We start from the raw sequence: 17,047 nt of genomic DNA on the forward strand, positions 1-17,047 counted from the left end.
CATTTGCTTTCAGCTGCAGTCAGAGAGTTAAATTTCAGAGCACCGAAGGATGCTGGACTTTGACAATTAATCATGGACTATTACAATTATTGATACTTACCAGGTGAAAAATGTGCCCAGGACAGAATTATTCCAGTACACAGAAATGTCACAGGATGAACTGCTGCCGTGTGCTGTCATTCCTGCCATGGACATTTAGATATAGATCCTCAGTGGGACCCAGAGACGTAAATAGCTTGGTGTGGCTGGGACTGGCCTGTGCCCCGCTGGGACGTGCTCTCAGGTGAGGGGTGTGAAAACCCAGCAAGTCTTTGGGCACCCTCAGGCCTCTCCTGGGGCTTAGATACAGGAGTGGGTGTGCTGTGCTTGATTAGCGTCAATATTTTAAAGCGAGGTGGATGTCAACACAACAAAATACAGGTTTTTAGCACAACGTGAAGGGGAGTCTCTCTGCAAATAACAGGAGATGCTAATGAGCTCTCTCCAAGAGGCTTAACTCAGGATGCTTATAATCTTTTAGTGTGTGGTTGTGTCTGTTCTTAAAAAATGAATAGACCTTTCAGAATTCAAAGGACTATTTGCCTTTCCCTTCTGATCTGGCCCTCCTTTCTCCCACATACTCTGCCTTGCCAACTTTCCCTCTGTGCCGTGATCCTAGAACACGCGCAGGCCAGGATCGGGGCTGCTTCCCTCAATTCAAAAATAAAAATTAAGCGTCGAGAAACGCTTCAAAAATACCCCAAATCGAGAAACAGCGTGCAAAAGCCCAAAACTCGCGTGGTTTGTGTGTGGCGACAGCCGGAGAGGGAGCAACCGCTGCTGCCGGCCGCCTGCCCCCGGCGCTGCGCGGGGCGCAACTCGCTGCGCGCTGCACCGCGGGGGCGCAGCGCCCGGGATTTTTGGGGAGGGGGGGGGAGAGCACGGCTGCGGCCCCCTGCCAGCAGCAGCGTGAGGCTGCGGGGAGCCCCCCGCATCGGGCTCCCCCCCTCCCGAGCTCAGGCTGCTGCACTCCGGCCGCTCCGACCCCGGGGGGAGCCGGGGCGGTGCGGGGCGGTGCGGAGCGGTGCGGAGCGCGGGGGCCGGGGCTGCCCGCGCTGTTCGCCGCGCCGCCGCTGGGGGTATCTTTGTACCATTTTTCATCCAGCAGCAATTCGGAGTGGAAACGTGGAATAGGGGGAGAAGAAAAAAAAAAAAAGGGAAAAAAAAAAAAAAAAAAAGAGCAGATTTCTCGGCGGTTTCGGCGAGCCGCGCATCCATCCAGGAGCCAAAAAAGATTAACCCAAAAGCTTGCCCCCCCTTTCCCCATCACCAGCACCCCCTCCCCTCCGCACGCACACTCACACCCCGTTCCCACCGCACTCACACTCACGCTCACACTCACACTCACCCACCACCCTCGGGGCACCGGCGCGGCTCGGAGCCCAGCCGGCGGCCAGCAAGCGGATGGGATTCGCCTGGAGGGCAATTTCGGACCGGGGGCGAGCTGTTGGATTAGTCGGATTATCTGCCTGCTTGCAGCCGGGGAGAAGTAGCGTTTGAGCGTTTCTCTTGCTTCGCCTGATGGTCGGATTTAAATGGAGGTGGCTCGGCACGGATGAGGCTCCATTCCGGATGGGGATTTCCAGCCCCGAGCCGAGGAAAGGGGAGAAAAATACCTAAAAATCCAGCTCGTTGCGAAGTGGCCGGGGCACGATTGGGAAACCTCCGGCACCCGGCGGCTCGCAGAGAGCCGGGGGAGGCGAAGCTGAATTACAGTTTTCAGCTGCGATTGCAGAAAGCGGCCGTGAACTGGTAAATACTTTGATGCTGCCGGCTGCGGGGCGAGCCCGAGCCGGGATGGGGCCGGGATAGGGCTGGGATGGGGCCGGGATGGGGCTGGGGGGGGTGCGGAGCCCCCGAGCAAGGCTGCGGTGCTGAGCCCGGGGGCGCTCGGCAGTGCGGGTGTGTGTGCATGTCCGGTGCCTTGTTTTTTTTTTTCCCCCCCCTTTTAAAATTTTATTTCTAATTTTTAATTTTTGGGAGGTGGAAGAGATGCTGGCAGGGCGATTTGCAGCCGCCCGTGCCCCACAGCAGCCGCCCCCCCCCCCCCGAACTTTTCCTGCGAGGGGCGAGCCCGGGGCTCCGGGGGGGCCCTGCCCGCCGCCGCCGTCCCCTCGCTCGGGGGCTGAGCGCTGGAGCCCCCCGCCCCTTCCCCGCCGCCGCGCTGGCCTCGTCTCCCCTGGCTGAAGGAAAATCAATTTTCAGCAGGCTTAATTAAAATTAATCAGTCAAATTACTTAATATTAATTGACTTATAATTAAAGCCAGAAAGTTACCTTGGAATCAGCAGAAAGGATGCTATCTCGGAGCATCCTAAGGATGCGTGCGGTTCCAGATCAATCGCATTAAAATAATTGTTGAAATAAACCAAAACAGAGCCTCGTCTCAGCGTTGCGTTCCTGCTGCTGCAGGTGCCACAGCCTGGACAAGCCATTTTCTTCCGCAAATTTGCCGACCTTTTTAAGGAATATCATTTTAGTTTGACACTGCTTTTGCTTTCTGGAAGGCCAGCTTGGTTTAGCTTTAACTACTATGGCATTAAAATCCACTAGGAAAAAATGGAAATATATCTTATACATGCTATAAACATCAAAGAGAATGTTTTTAGCACATTTAGATATTCTGTGAATTTGAAATGAAGCATTTTATTATTATTATTATTTCCCAGCAGAGGTGTAAGAAATTGTTTTAGGAAATATTTTTTCTACTACTGGCTTCCACTGTGGCAATATTTGCATTTGTCCAGAACCTTAGACCTTAGCAGGACCAGGCTGTACTGGTAAATTCACAGAGATAGTTCATATCTGAAAACATGTATTTGCGATAACGCTCAAAATAACTTTTTCAGGCTCCCTGAATTCCTAGGTTATTTTTCCAGTTTGCTTGTTTTTACGGTAGGAGCATTTCCAATGCATCTACAGATTATCACTGCTGAAAGAGCAACACTCTGAGCTTTGGGAACTTCTTTACTTTTTCTCTGGGCTGGCTTAATTGAAGTAAAGGATACTTATGAAATTGCACGTTCTATATTACAGGCACAGACAAATGAAAGACCTTTGTATGATATAAAAGAACATTTTAAAATAGAGCCCATTACTTAGGGCCCTGTTTTTCAGAGATACTGATTCCCATTGACTGCACTGAGACTTGTGTGGGTTCAACAGCTGTAAGACGCAGCCCACTTTTGCATCTTTGAAATTGGATTTGCAGATGGGGAGCCAAATGCTAAGTAGCCATGTTTGGAAATACTGTTTGGGTGTTTTTTTTTTTTTTTTTTTTTTTCCCATCCTTCCTTCCTTCCTTTATTTATTTATTTATTTCCCTCCCCTTGTGCATGAGGCAGGGTTAAAGAAGACTACTTCTTAGTTACTTTTGATAAATGACACCAGTTTTCTTTGACTACAGCTACAGACTGCAGCAGTGTAGCAAAAGCAGCTTTGCAGTAAATGATTAGGGTGTCCTTAGGTACATATGAAAAATCTCATTTATTCTGTATCCTTCATGTGAATCATATGCAGACTGCAGGAAGAAAAATGAGGCTCGGGATAATCATACTAAGTGTACTGGGAAGCAGGATTTGGCTGAACACCTCTGTGTTGTGATTAACTGAAGTAGCAATGAAGCCATCAGAGGATGTTCAGGCTGTTTAAGGCAGGGAGTTTTGTAGAAGTGAGCAGGAGGGCTGTCATCCTGCTACTGCTTTGGTTATCATACCCCTTTTCTATGGTAGGGTAAGAAGATAATATCCTAGCTGTTGATACTTAAACATCCTTAACAAAGTGGGTTTCCTCTGGATTATTTGGCTGGAGGTGGAGCAGTCTGCTGAGGAGGGTTATTTAAAGACTGGGACAGAGCTGTAGGCAGATAAATTGATTTGCAAATGAACGGAGGATTTGAACATGGTAATGGTGGTAGTTTTATTTTTTTATCAGTTTGCATATTTAATATCCACTGGCATACACACAAGCACAAACCACTCTAATTGTTCAAATGGAGTCTGGGGAAAAGAGAAGAAAGCAGAGGCTTAGATATGGTCTCAGTTTGTAATGGATTGGCATGCCTTTCTTTATTAAAAGCAAATACACATTCCTTTCTAATAGAGACGTGGAGCTGTATTACAGATCCTTGGCTAGCTTTGAATTATTTGTTTGCTGTCATATTTATTATGTTTTTTTAATCACATGAAAAAGAAACTGTTTAAAAATTAAATAGTGTAAAAGAAGGGCAAAAAGAGACAGACGTTCTTTGAAAGCAAATAGTGAAAAGACAATATTTTGCCAGAGATTCAGGAGAAACCTTTGGGTATTTCTCTTAATAAAAGATGGGCAGTATTCAATCTGATCCAGTAAACAACGTAATTTCTGGTTAGTCCCAGCTAACCATCCTTGGTAAGTATAATAGGTAATGACAAAAAATAGATCCTGACTGATGAATAAATGCTGTTATAAAAACATATTTCCATTACAGTAGTCCTGTTTCTGAGCTCTGCCTTAGGAAATACTGGATGCATTCAGAGGGGGATGCCTCTGCTTGTTGCAGAAGAGTTTATGTGGAACTGGGAGCGGACATAGGGGATACCAAAGAAAAAGAAGCTGATGTGAAAACTTCATCAAGTATTGCATATTGAAACACATCCTGTAGTTTTAATGACAAATGACATTACATTCCCCAGAATGACTATTGAATTACAGGACTACAAGGAGAAATCATGTTGACTTCTTGGTGACTCAGCTGCATGTTTCCACCTGCCTCTGAAGACCCCACGTTTTCCAACAGACTTTGTTTTCATAATTATGAATCACCAGTTAATGATGTGCCGTGTATTATCCAAGGATAAAAAGTGACTAGTTGGCTACTTAGTACAATGTTGAAGGTTTCCTGCACACCTACTCTAACGTGCCACTCTTCAGACAAAAAGAAAAAAAGCTGGTGGTGTAAAGGGACACCATCTGTGTGAAACCACAGGACACGGCACTTGCTGTAAATATCCTTTTGGTAATCAGTCCATGTAAAGTCCTGGCCTGCATACCTTGGTGTAAAATGTTTTTTTCCACTGCTATGGGCAAATGAAAGATGAGGCCATTAAAAGAAAAGCAATTGGAGCTCCCTTACCCCCGTTTGTGGAATTCTTCTGTTTAGTTCTTGTAACATTTTCTGCATAATCAGTTTTAGTGCTGCCTTTGGGTAGTCTGTTACTTTCCATTGATGCTTGGTTAGGTCTTCTGCACCATTATAAAGGAGAATCTAATACTTTGAAATTAGTAACACGTGCTTGTAAAAGCATAAAAATGATCAAGGACTGTTTAAAATATTATATTTCAAGTGACTCATATCCCTTTACCAAGCAGAGAACTTAAATGGCAATGTAAAAATATATTGTCTGCAGCTACTCAATCACATCCTGCCCAGAGATTCCATTAATCCACTTGTTGAACTGGTTCTGGGAATTTAATGAGGGGAATACAGTTATGGTGTATTTTGTACTTTAATTCCATCTCCTCTGAAGCTTTCTGCTTCGATACCTGAACTTCAAATCATTCTTTGACTCTCCCCTTCCCAACCCTATCAACCAGTTTCAAAAAAAATGTAGTATCTATATAAAAGCAGTAGCTTTGTATAGATACATGGCGTTAGAAATATTTATGTGGAGGGATTGACTATTTCTTTCAGAGAAACCCTACTGCATAAATACAGTGAATGTTTTGGCATCTTCGGACCTGTGTAAAACAGGCACCGTGGGGTGGAGCTTTTCTTTCTTCAGACCAGTAACTCAAGCCCTGAAATAGTCACCATGCAGCCCCGCTGCTGGGTTAGGAAGCACTTCTGTCACTGGAGTCATGGTCAACATGACCAGGACGTGACCACAGGAGACCTGAGACTAGGTCCCATAACTTAAAGAAGCGTCTTTCTCACAGATGGTAGTAGAAAATGAAACCAGGATAAGGAGTTGAATAATGGGAGCTACACATGAAGTCAGATGGAAAGAGTAAATCTTTGCAGACATTTAATGGTGTTATATTCTAAGCTTTTGGGAAATTTTATTTGAAATTTTTTTACAACAGTAAATATAGTCTGTGCTATATCCTATTTCTATTTCGTGTGAGAGAAAAATTCCCCGTCTATAGCACAACACTTTACTGCTACCATTACTGCAGACTTTATAGATCAGAGATGTGTCAGCATGTTAGCTTTAGCTGTAATGCTTTTTTTGTGTGAAACCTTATGGGCCTTGCAGCCACTTTCTCATACTGACACTCATAAAACGTTCAAGTTCTCATATTTATTATTTAATTTGCTTCCTATATAGAGCAACAGAGCACTTCAATACATGAATGTGAAGCCAAAAATGACAGGCAGGCATGAATGGGACTAATGAGTTTTAATAATGCACATATTAGAAACTGCTAAAGGAAGTTTAATTAAGAAAAACAAGTTAAGCATGAAATTCATTTTGGAACAAATGCAAGTAAAGTCACAGATGTACAGAATGCTACATCACAGGAAATGCATTCTCAAGTTGATGGATCCCTACAATGCCAATATTGCAGTCTAAATGTAGTGTGCACTCTACAGTTCTGTAAGCATGGTAACACCATTCAAGAGCACTTTCAAACTTGAGTTAGAGATGACGGGTTTGCGATTAACAAATTATATTTATACCTCTGTGGTTTTTATAATGAGCTGGAATTTGATCTCGATTACACTGATGGAATTGAGACCAGGATCTGATCGAGTAAGATAAACATTTGTTCTTTTTTTTTCTGCCACAAGGAAGTTTTTTTATTTTTATTTCTTTTAATTCATCATATTGAAGAACTAGCTATTGATTCAACTCTACAAGGGCTTTGTATGCTTTGGAAGTGTTATATGGCATCCAAATAGAAGAACAATTCATAGACAAATCTGAACTCATTCAAGCATCTTTGTTTTCACAGTTATCTGTTGAGAAATGGTATTAACTGTACTTTAGCTTTTTTTTTTTTTTTTTTTTTTTTTTTTAAATCCTGAATTCCTAATGCCTCAGTATAGCAAAATAAAAAGTGGCATCTTTTCTTTCTTCTGAATTTGGTATGAAAGCTTGCCTTAGGTGATGAACTTGCATTAAAGACAGCATTATCATTGGTATTATAATTGTGTTAAAGGTAGTTAACAAAATCCAACTTATGTTTCTCATATGATAAACCTTGGTGAACCAAGGGTTGGCCATAAATATAGGTCCCATAGTGAACTTTGTTACTCATCTTGGAACTTAATTTTTCACCTGCAGGAGACAGAAAAAGCACACCTAGTTTCAGGGACTTTAGTGTGAGTTCTGGTATACTCTGTTGGAATGATCAGATGGGAAGTGTGTGAATGTTTTATAAAGTGTTAATCAAAGAAAGCTAAATTAACTTGACTTTATACAGTGTGCAGATTTCAGTATTGAAAATCTTAGATGGGAAACATCCGGAATATTTTTTTTCTCTAGTGTGACCTATGACTAGCATGAGTTCAGTTCAGTTTCTAGAGTAGGTCAAAAAATCTTCATGTCCTGAAGCACACTACTGTCATCAACACAATAGCCATCTGATCATTTAGCTGAATAGCTGTAGTGCTCAAAAGTGAGTATAAATGTGGTCCATTTAAGAGTTAACCATAAGCTGCTAAAAAGAATAAAGGTTCACTTCAGTGCCCATTATATTCCAAGCCAGTGCATCTGTCATTTTTAATTTAAATCTGTATTACTTAGCTGTCTAAAACTTTACACGTAAGTGACAGAGTTACCCATTCTTTCTGTTATGGGTAAAATCACCATTTCGTTACCTACTTACTGTGCAAAATGTCAGACAGTTACAGTCCATATTAAAAAATTGTGGCCAGCTTCTGGTAATATAAACAATTACTTCAGCTAAGAAGTAGAACTATTTTAAGAAAATGATTTATTGATATGAGTAAATGGAAGATAATAAGACTTAAGTGACCCTCTTCTTCTCATAGGTTTAATTTGTCTGATTCAAAAACAGCTTAATAGAAAATTATGATCAGAAGCCTTCCTATTTTGGCAAACTAAGTTGCAGAAATTATTTAAAGAGATCTTTTGATCATGAAAATACTAATTAATAATGAGTTAGCATTAGTGAATATTCCTGCTAATGGGGAAGAACAAAAATATAGTGAAGCTGAAAAATACATGACAATTTAAATGGGTCTTATATCATCAACTCAGTTTAATTCAACTTTTCATTAATTTGTGCTTCACTGTGTTGAATAATGTATTTATATATATACACTTATATTTTTTACTAATTTGGTTGGAAGGTTTTGTGTACAAAATGTAACGTTAAATAGAGGCAAATGTGAGAATCACATTGAGGAATCAGAGCCTCTGATCTGTGAGTGATATATTTGCACAGCTTGAGGCCTTTGGAAATCCTTACTACTGGGTTGTTTGTGGACCTGTGTAGCATAACACTTGTAATCTCATACTAATGTGGGGTGGGCCTGTGACCCCATCAGAATAATGTCTTATTTGTACCTTTGTTGGCAATCTCAGCAAAGGCTGTGCATTTCAATAGGTTTGGATTTGTGGCTGCTTTCTGAAGCTAACCAGATCTGTGTCTTTCCAAGGTCTGTGCAATTCAGGGTTGCAGTCTCCTCTATTATTACTGCACACACCTGCTTTTTAAAACACAAATAGTTCATCTTCTGAACTAAACACATATAAATCTCTTCACCAAGCATTAATGGAAGTACCTATGAGCACAGTCTGTTTCTAAATCTTTACTGATACAAGAGAAAAAATATACCATGTTTGATACAACTCTTCCCTTTGCTAACTTGAAATAGGAGAGAAGAGAGAGGAAATTCCATGATGCATCTCTTGAGGATTTGGCTGATTGTGTTGACAATTGGTCTGTCACACCGATCTGGTGTTCACACTGGGTTGGAGTTGTCCCTTTAATGGCTCTGTTTTGCTGACCATGTTCCTGTGTGGGATCATAGCCTATTTCAGAACACAGATTTCCTTTTAGAGATGTGAAACATCTTTGGGCTCTTAGTCCTAAGTAAAGACTGTTGTAGGGAAAAACAGATGCAAATGTAGTTGGTCCTGCAAAAATGTATTTGTGTTTTGAGATGAAGCGGCATTGTGTGGTGTTCAAAACTCTTACAATCACTTTCTGTGAATATTTGTGCAATTGGGACTTACTAGCAAAATGGAAGCGCAAAGTAATTTTTAAGCATGAATATCAAATCATGGAGTACATCTTCAGCTAAAAGAAAACAGCCGGTGCTGTAAAGATATCGTAATAATGTCTGGCATATGGCCAGAAGCCTTGGATCCCACCAAAGGTTTTATTAATCCGTTGGAGCTATTGGCAGGTGGTGCAGTTCAAGACATCCCTTAAGATTTGAAGCTCTGTGCACGAGTAACAAAGAGGAGCTTGGCTGCTGCAGTTAGCAGCAGATGCGACCTGTTGTGGGATGCCCTGTGTCATTGGAAATGCAAAGGTGCTCTAAAGTTATCTTGGACTGTTCGCTCCCTGGCATACTAAATGCTGCTCTAAAGTATTTCAGCATCTGAGCTATAAAGTAATTCAAATTCAGAAGGGAAGATAATAAAATAATGGATGACAGAAAAAAACTTCTGTATAGCATAGACTGTTCCAAAGACCGTGAAAGACTTTATCAAATACCTTTTACAGTAGAATTCATTTGTGTTACCACAGGGAACAATTGTGATCCTCACATCTAGGCAATAATAAAATCTGAAAATGCTTCTCCTCCTCCTCAGATCCAGTTTTCTGATGCCGAAGCTTTATACTTTGGCCCAAATTGATCATCATTACTCTTTAGTTTATTCTACTGCCCATCTCCCTGATCATTCCTCCTCCTGTTTATTGCTTCTGCCTCCACCAATTCCTGATCAGCCATTTGAAGTCCAGATACCAGGGGAAAGTCCGATATAGATCATCTGCTGGAGGACTAAGGAAAATTTTGTCCAACATTGATGCTGGGCAGCTAAGACATGCTTCAGGCTGGCATCCCTGCTTTGCCTTTCCACCTAGTGCTGGATGTACAATTTTGGCATGAAAGTCTCGAAAGATTTGAGTAATCTCAGTCTCCTGATCTGCGTGAGTTTGTGTTTATAATGTAGCATCAGGGCAGCCAACAACAAGCTCGAATGTCTGACCTCTCTGAGTCTCAGCAATAAACTGTTACTTAATCATTGAGAAAGAAAAGCTTGTGGGGAAAAACACAAGCCTAGAATTCAAGTTAGAAACACAATGCAGATCTGTTGATTCCAGCTCTGCAAGTGCTTAACAAGATCCTGCCCTGTATAGCCTATACATCTATTTGCTGAAGCTAGCTACTGCCCAAGAGTTAATTAATTGGGATAGCCAAACATTTTAATCTTACCAGTTTAGTCTCATTTCTGTCTTAAATCTATCTTGCTTCATGTAAGGCAAAACAGAATTTTCAATCACAGCAGAGATGTTCACCTGCAACAGCGAAACAGACAATAGAAAAGCTCAAAACTATAGCCCAGCTCTATAATTTGCTTTGAATTTTCATAAGTAATAATTTTACTTTGGAATAAGTTAAAGGAAGAAGTGTTGCCCCAGTCTTGCAATCTGAAATATGTCTCTGTTCTGATTAACTCCAGATATTTCCAACATTGTTGTTAAAACTTACCACTTTAGGTACCAAAAGTGCGTTACGAAGTTGTACTTGATTTGAAAACAGGTCTAAGACTTTGAGGGTGGTAGTGCTAGAAGAATTGTTAGTAGCATCTTGGTCATTTTCCACATTCAGCCATGGAAAACTCAGCAGCCTGAAATGAAGGATAATACTGGGTACAGCTAAGTTGAATTCAGTTTCTCCTCAGCCCTTCCCCAGAGCATGCCATTTAGCAGCAGAGCTGCGGAGATTCAGTTCCTACTATTTGCAAATGGAAAGAGCTCAGAGTTTTAGAAAGAGCAGAGAGACAGAAATAAAAAATACATAGTTTTTAAGACATAACAGAAAAGATCTAAATGTATGGAGGTTTGGAACATGACTGAGGAATAGGCTTCCATCTACCCATGACCTACTATTCCATGACTGCACATCAGCTCAGAACAGCAAAGTTGTACTAGCTGCCTTCTGCTTCAGCACATGTCTACGTCCCCTGTCTTTACTATTTCTCAAGTGATATCCTACTACCTGCAAAATTTGAAATCCAACAAAACAACAATCTTCTGAGAGGTAATTGTCTTGATGCCAGTCTGTGTGCAAGTTTATTGAACGAAATGTAAACACGTACATTAACTTTGGGGAATTATTTTCTGCAGCTAAATTGGTGTGCTTCCAGCAAACACTGAAAATTTGAAGCTGGAGAGTGAAGGATATAAGCCTGTTTGTTAATGCGGTTTCACAGTGAAGGTGTTAGAATTAGCAGAGAAAGAAAAGGAGAGAGAAAATTGTGGAAAAGCTTCATCTATCTCCTTATTGCCTCCTGAGATAGATTGTTCAGAGCTAAAGGAACACTAGACATGAACCAAATCTCCTGCTGTCCTATATAGCTTTTACAATCTCCTTTTTAATAACCCAAACTGCAGGGTAGTCTGACTATTAGACAAGCCGTTCCTTTGAATTCTCTCTACAATGTGTATAGACATGATAAAAAAACAATTCTCATTAAAGCTGCCAATGCTATTCAAAAGCAGGTGGTTTAAAATGTTTCCTATGCAAAGCAAAACACATTTCTTGTGTTTTACACACTGCTTAATAGGGAGCGTAAAATTACACTGCTATGTTGTGTATCACACTGCATTTTAAATAATAGAATATTGTAAATCGTGTTAGAAATATGTTTAACATGAATATGGAAGATATAATGATATGCACCGAGCAATTTTCAGAAGTGCTGGAACACTGCCTTGTGTGACAACCTCTGAGCTAACATAGTTGAAAATAGAATCTGGAATTTGAGATTATGCAGTCCCTGATCCTAACTGATTATTTTTCTAGGGTACTGTTCAGTCAGCACGTGGGTGGGTATATGGATTTTCACTGTCCTATGGGAATGTTTATTGTTTATATTGTAAATTAAGGATGGTAGGAATTGAGTGCATTGATTGTGTGTTTTCATTTGTGAGTAGTTTAAAAACAATACAGGATTGGCCCAAAGTAAAAATTGTGATGTACAGCCCCATCACTCAAGTGCCTGTTGATACCCTTTTACATTTATTTATCTTATTTTTTTTTTAATGCTGAAGTCCAGGCATCCTTATGTGCAAATTCAGAGTTTGCCATTCACTTCAGTGGGAGCAGACTGTGGACCTTTACTGCTGTTGTGAATCTTTCACTCTGCCAAAAATTCAGGTGTTTTTCATTACCTGTCAGCAAACTGTGGGGAAACAAATACCATAGAAAGTATGGTAATTTATGTTATTCTTATAAAAATATGGCAGTTGCCTTAATGTTTGAATCAGAAGTTGGAATTTAAATAAGCAAACAAATGTTTGAATGTATTCTAATCTGCTTTTGATTAAATAAAATGCTTAGAGTCTTCAGTATGCCTGTCTATCTTAATTTCACTCTTTTGCTTTGAGAAATAATTCCATCCTTTTTGATAACTAAACTTGTGCAAACAAGGTGAAAATTGATTATAAAATGATTCACTTAAATAAAATATTAACGCAAACACTTATTTAATGGGGCCTGGCAGCAAAGTGCTTGCTCTTGAAAAGGTGAAGTTTAAAAATGCATTTTCTGTCAGACCTGTTTCTTCTGAAAAATCTCTAAATTCAGCAGGTGACATTGTAGATAATCCAGTAATCAGTGCTTCACCCGCCATCTCATGGTACCATAAACTAGTGCAATTTTACTTACATGACTCTAGCAACTATTAATGTATGCACATAACTTGTGAAACACCTAGTTATCACTCTGCCCATATTAGCTCTTTCATACTAATGATTTATTTTCATTTTCTCCAGGATATAGACCTGCGGCTAACTGGATTTGATTTATAAGAGGGGATTCTGCAGTAAATGGCCGCTCTCTTCATATTGCTGCTATGGAAAACAGAATTGTCAATAGGATGTAGTCTGATAAATAGTGCTGAGTGAAGATGCAGCTTCAATAAGTGTGAAATCAATGGAAGATACTTACCGCATGAAAAGCCTTTTGAGATTTTTCTGACAGGCTCCTATTTAGGAAACTTGATCTGTTTCCTTTGGTTGCCCTCTTTTTACACCAGTGGATACAAATAAGATTGCTTCATTGTAGTCACACAACTAATGTGGGACCATGGCCTTTCCAAGATCCATGTGGCTGAACTGTGTATGGAGAGCGATGATAGTCCGCCTGTTACACATGGGATTGAATGCCACTTTTGCTTTCTCTATACTTGGATTTTTGCTTCACGCTGCAGCTGTGTCCTCCCAAAAATTGGATGATACCAACCCAGTGGTGACCACCAACTTTGGCAAGATAAGAGGGATTAAGAAGGAACTAAATAATGAAATTTTGGGGCCTGTTATTCAGTTTCTTGGGGTTCCGTATGCTGCCCCTCCAACAGGGGAGCGCCGCTTCCAACCTCCTGAGCCTCCGTCTCCCTGGGCAGATATCAAAAATACCACTCAGTTTGCTCCAGTGTGTCCCCAGAACATTATAGAAGGCAGGTTGCCTGAAGTCATGCTTCCCGTGTGGTTTACTAATAACTTGGATGTAGTTTCCACCTATGTACAAGATCAGAATGAAGACTGCCTCTATTTAAATATCTATGTCCCAACCGAGGATGGTGAGTTAATAGCAGACGAAACAGGGAGATCTTTTTATTTTCCTGTTCTACGTTCTAACAATATTAATTCATGTGTACTGTTAGCATGCATGGCTTTCTTTGTTGGCATGCCAGCATATTACATGTCTGCATGCTGCTTTTCTTTGTATGCATCTGTCCTTTTAATTTATTATTATTTTTTAAATTTTTCTGTCTACACTCGTGTTTTTTTTTCTCCCACAGCACGTGTATTTTTAGGTCAAAGTTGGTACCTAATTCTCATTGCCACCCACTGACTTCTGGGAAGATGCATCAACATCTTATCCATTGCATGTGCAGGCACAAGAGGTTGAGATTCTTCCGCACCTAATAAAGCAGGTCATATTTAAGTTAGATAGTGGTGTTGCATGCTCCTACTGTCTGTGACGGAGCTCCATGTTATTTTCTAGTCTTCTATTCATTTTTCAGTCAAAAGAATATCCAAGGAATGTGCCAGAAAACCCGGCAAGAAAATTTGTAGAAAAGGAGGTATGTATAAAGTGGACAAAAAAAAATGGGGGAAAAATCGAAACCTTGCAAAGGAAGAACATATAATACAGCTGAAAGAGGCTGATTTGCTGATGCTATGAAGTGAACAGTTAGGGACTATCTCGTCCTAACAAAGCCAGAAAAGTATTTAAAGAGAGGACCGTGTAAAGCAGATGAGAAGATAACATTTGTGAAGTCTGAACTCAGTTGCATTGATCATCTCTCTTTTACTGTCTTGAGCTGGCCCTATTGGCAGCTTCTCTGTCTTGGCCCCATGGTTTAGAGGAGTGTCTGTCCCTCATGTTGACACCTGATGTTGTATATGCATGCACAGGAGGTGGCTTTCATGCCTGGGGGCCACTGAAGTTGCTGGCCCAACTCCACAGCTCTATAACCCAGTGGTGTTGCAAAATGGCTATTAGGTATCGTAGCAAAGCAGAGCTGAAAATCCGCATTGACTTCCTACCTGATGCACACTGCTTTCTTGGACCAGCGTTAACTTTCCTGGGATGTTTTTGTGAAACACTTCTTTTTGTTTACACGTTTCGAAAAGTGAGTGCTGATTTCCTGTATTTTGTGATTACGGCTCTCTTTGTAAAAGTGAAAGTCTTAATAGGGATGTAGAGAAATGTTGAAATATTGTGACATGATACTTTGGAAACTAGGCCGCTCTGGAAGCTTTGGAAACTTGGCTTCTATCATTTTAGTATTAGCATGGGAGGATTTGCAGATTTCTTTGTGGATATTTGCAAATTCCCAAAGCAATTGATACGTGACATAGAAGGTATATTTTGGTATTGATTTGCAGCAGGTATTTGGTAACTACTTTAAAGTACTAATTTTGTACTACTGTTCACATTTGTTTTGTAACAAGTTATTTTTCCTTATTATTATCTCTAAAATAATGTGCTGTGTAATAGTTGGACTCCATTTGAATTTAGAGCACTTATGGTAAACAGAACAGTGGAAATACACTATTATCTATTATCTGTAATCCATATTTTTAATATAAGTTGCTGTTTGTTGCTGCCACTCCAGAAAAATGCATTTTAGGAAAGTGTCATAGTGGGAAATTGTTCCAACTCTATTAACTCAGATTAGTTTTTAAAGCCATATCTAGGCATCTAAATGAAGGTGGCCTTATTTTCCAAGGCTTTTGCTCTTGCAGTTCCTACTGACTGTTAATTGCAGCTAGTTGTTAATTATTAATTGTTAATTGGAGTCGCTCAGTGTATGCTTTTTTAGATGTCTAAATCCACTTTCAGTAACTTAAGGCAATTCAATTTGTTTTTAAATCGTTGGGCTTTGAGTCAACTTCTGATGTTTCTATTGGGGATTTTTTCCTCAGTATTCTAAAATACAGTTGGTTAAGCTGGATTCCCAAAGTTGGAATCAAAGATAATCAGGGTACAGTGAGCAACGTCACTTCTTCACACATCATTCAAGTTAGAATAACTGCTGTCATTTATATGCATTCAATTAATGTGCAATGCTGCAGCAGTTATTACGCAGTTCATCAAGCGTGTGTAATTAGCTGAGCAACTTTCACTTCCTATCACCCAGACGCTGATTCACAAAGTCATAAATAAAGATGCAGATCTCCATCATTGTTCTCAGAAAGCATATTTTCCTATGAGAGGATATTTTAAAAAATCAGGAAAAAAAAAAAAAAAAAGCAAAAATAAAGGGAAGGAGAGCCCAGTAGATGAGAAAGTCATGTTTATTGTCCTGTGAGCCTGAAGGAGAATAAAGAGAGAGTTATTTGAAATTCAGTAGGTACCCTGCCAGTTTAATTCATTGCACATAACAGCACAATAAAGAGCAGCAGAAGCCTACCTTTTCTCGTTGACAAGTGCAGAGAACTCCTGAATACCTTTAGCCTGGGCAGTTGGCAGAGCCATAGTCATCCTTGTTCTCGGAGTAGCTCACCCTCTGCTCTGTGCTCATACACAGCCTCAGGTTACCCTTGGCCTGGATTGCCTTCAAACCTAGTAGTAAAATGAATCATGTTGTAGAACAAAGTTGCAACAGAGTAAGGGCATTTTACTAGCAACAAACACTAGCTTGGAAATGACCCACAACGGTTTTGTATGAGAAGGAAGAAAGGAACAATACTGCCTCTTTTGCTGGATTTAGTTTGGAGTCGTTTCATTACACTTAGGGAAGAAGGTTACTGAAAAGAGAAAATAGGACAGTGAGAGGCAGATTTTGATACCATCTGCTTAATTAATACAGGATATATAAATTAGAAGTGACCACACCAACAGTACACTATCTTATATACTGTTCAGAGCTTTCTGATTATGTGAAATAGATTTTATTAGATAAACAAATTAGTAGCTATATTCAATTGTCAGCTGAGGGACATGAGGAAATTAAAAATTTTGAAGAACAGGAAGTAATCTGATGAAGATGGATGTAGAAATGAAAGCAATTTTATCTGCAAGTCATGCTAGATGTTGTAATGGGAATTATAACCATTACCATGTGTTGGTGGGATTTTGATATGCACGCTGCAGAACTACAAAATGATAGGATGGGAGCTGGGTGAAAAGGAAGGAGGCAATATAGCACGATTTCTGCTCAGTGTCATTGCTTATTTTTTAGTATATTACATTTTCAGTTTACTGATTCAATAAGTAAGGAAAGATCATCTGTTTTCATATCTTTTGCTTATCATGTAGAATAATGTATGCGAAGGTCAGCGGTTGCTAATTCTGTTATGGGTATGCA

General features: G+C 40.2%; 1 protein-coding gene across 9 annotated transcripts in view; it reads left to right on the plus strand.

Moving 5' to 3' along the window:
* The window catches only part of NLGN1 (neuroligin 1), a 423,896-nt gene that overhangs the window by 116,186 nt on the left and 290,663 nt on the right, over nucleotides 1-17,047 (plus strand). For 3 of the 9 annotated variants that reach the window (XM_068691890.1, XM_068691891.1, XM_068691892.1), the window contains exons 2-3: nucleotides 13,002-13,807; nucleotides 14,255-14,314. In XM_068691890.1, the coding sequence (XP_068547991.1) occupies nucleotides 13,315-13,807; nucleotides 14,255-14,314 (553 nt within the window). In that variant the 5' untranslated portion in view covers nucleotides 13,002-13,314. Of the gene's footprint in view, nucleotides 1-1,166; nucleotides 1,792-13,001; nucleotides 13,808-14,254; nucleotides 14,315-17,047 lie in introns of those variants that run through there. The other 6 variants (XM_068691894.1, XM_068691889.1, XM_068691898.1 and 3 more) reach the window with 6 other exon arrangements.

Source organism: Anas acuta, chromosome 9 (assembly GCF_963932015.1).
Source record: "Anas acuta chromosome 9, bAnaAcu1.1, whole genome shotgun sequence".
Lineage (NCBI taxonomy): Eukaryota > Metazoa > Chordata > Aves > Anseriformes > Anatidae > Anas > Anas acuta.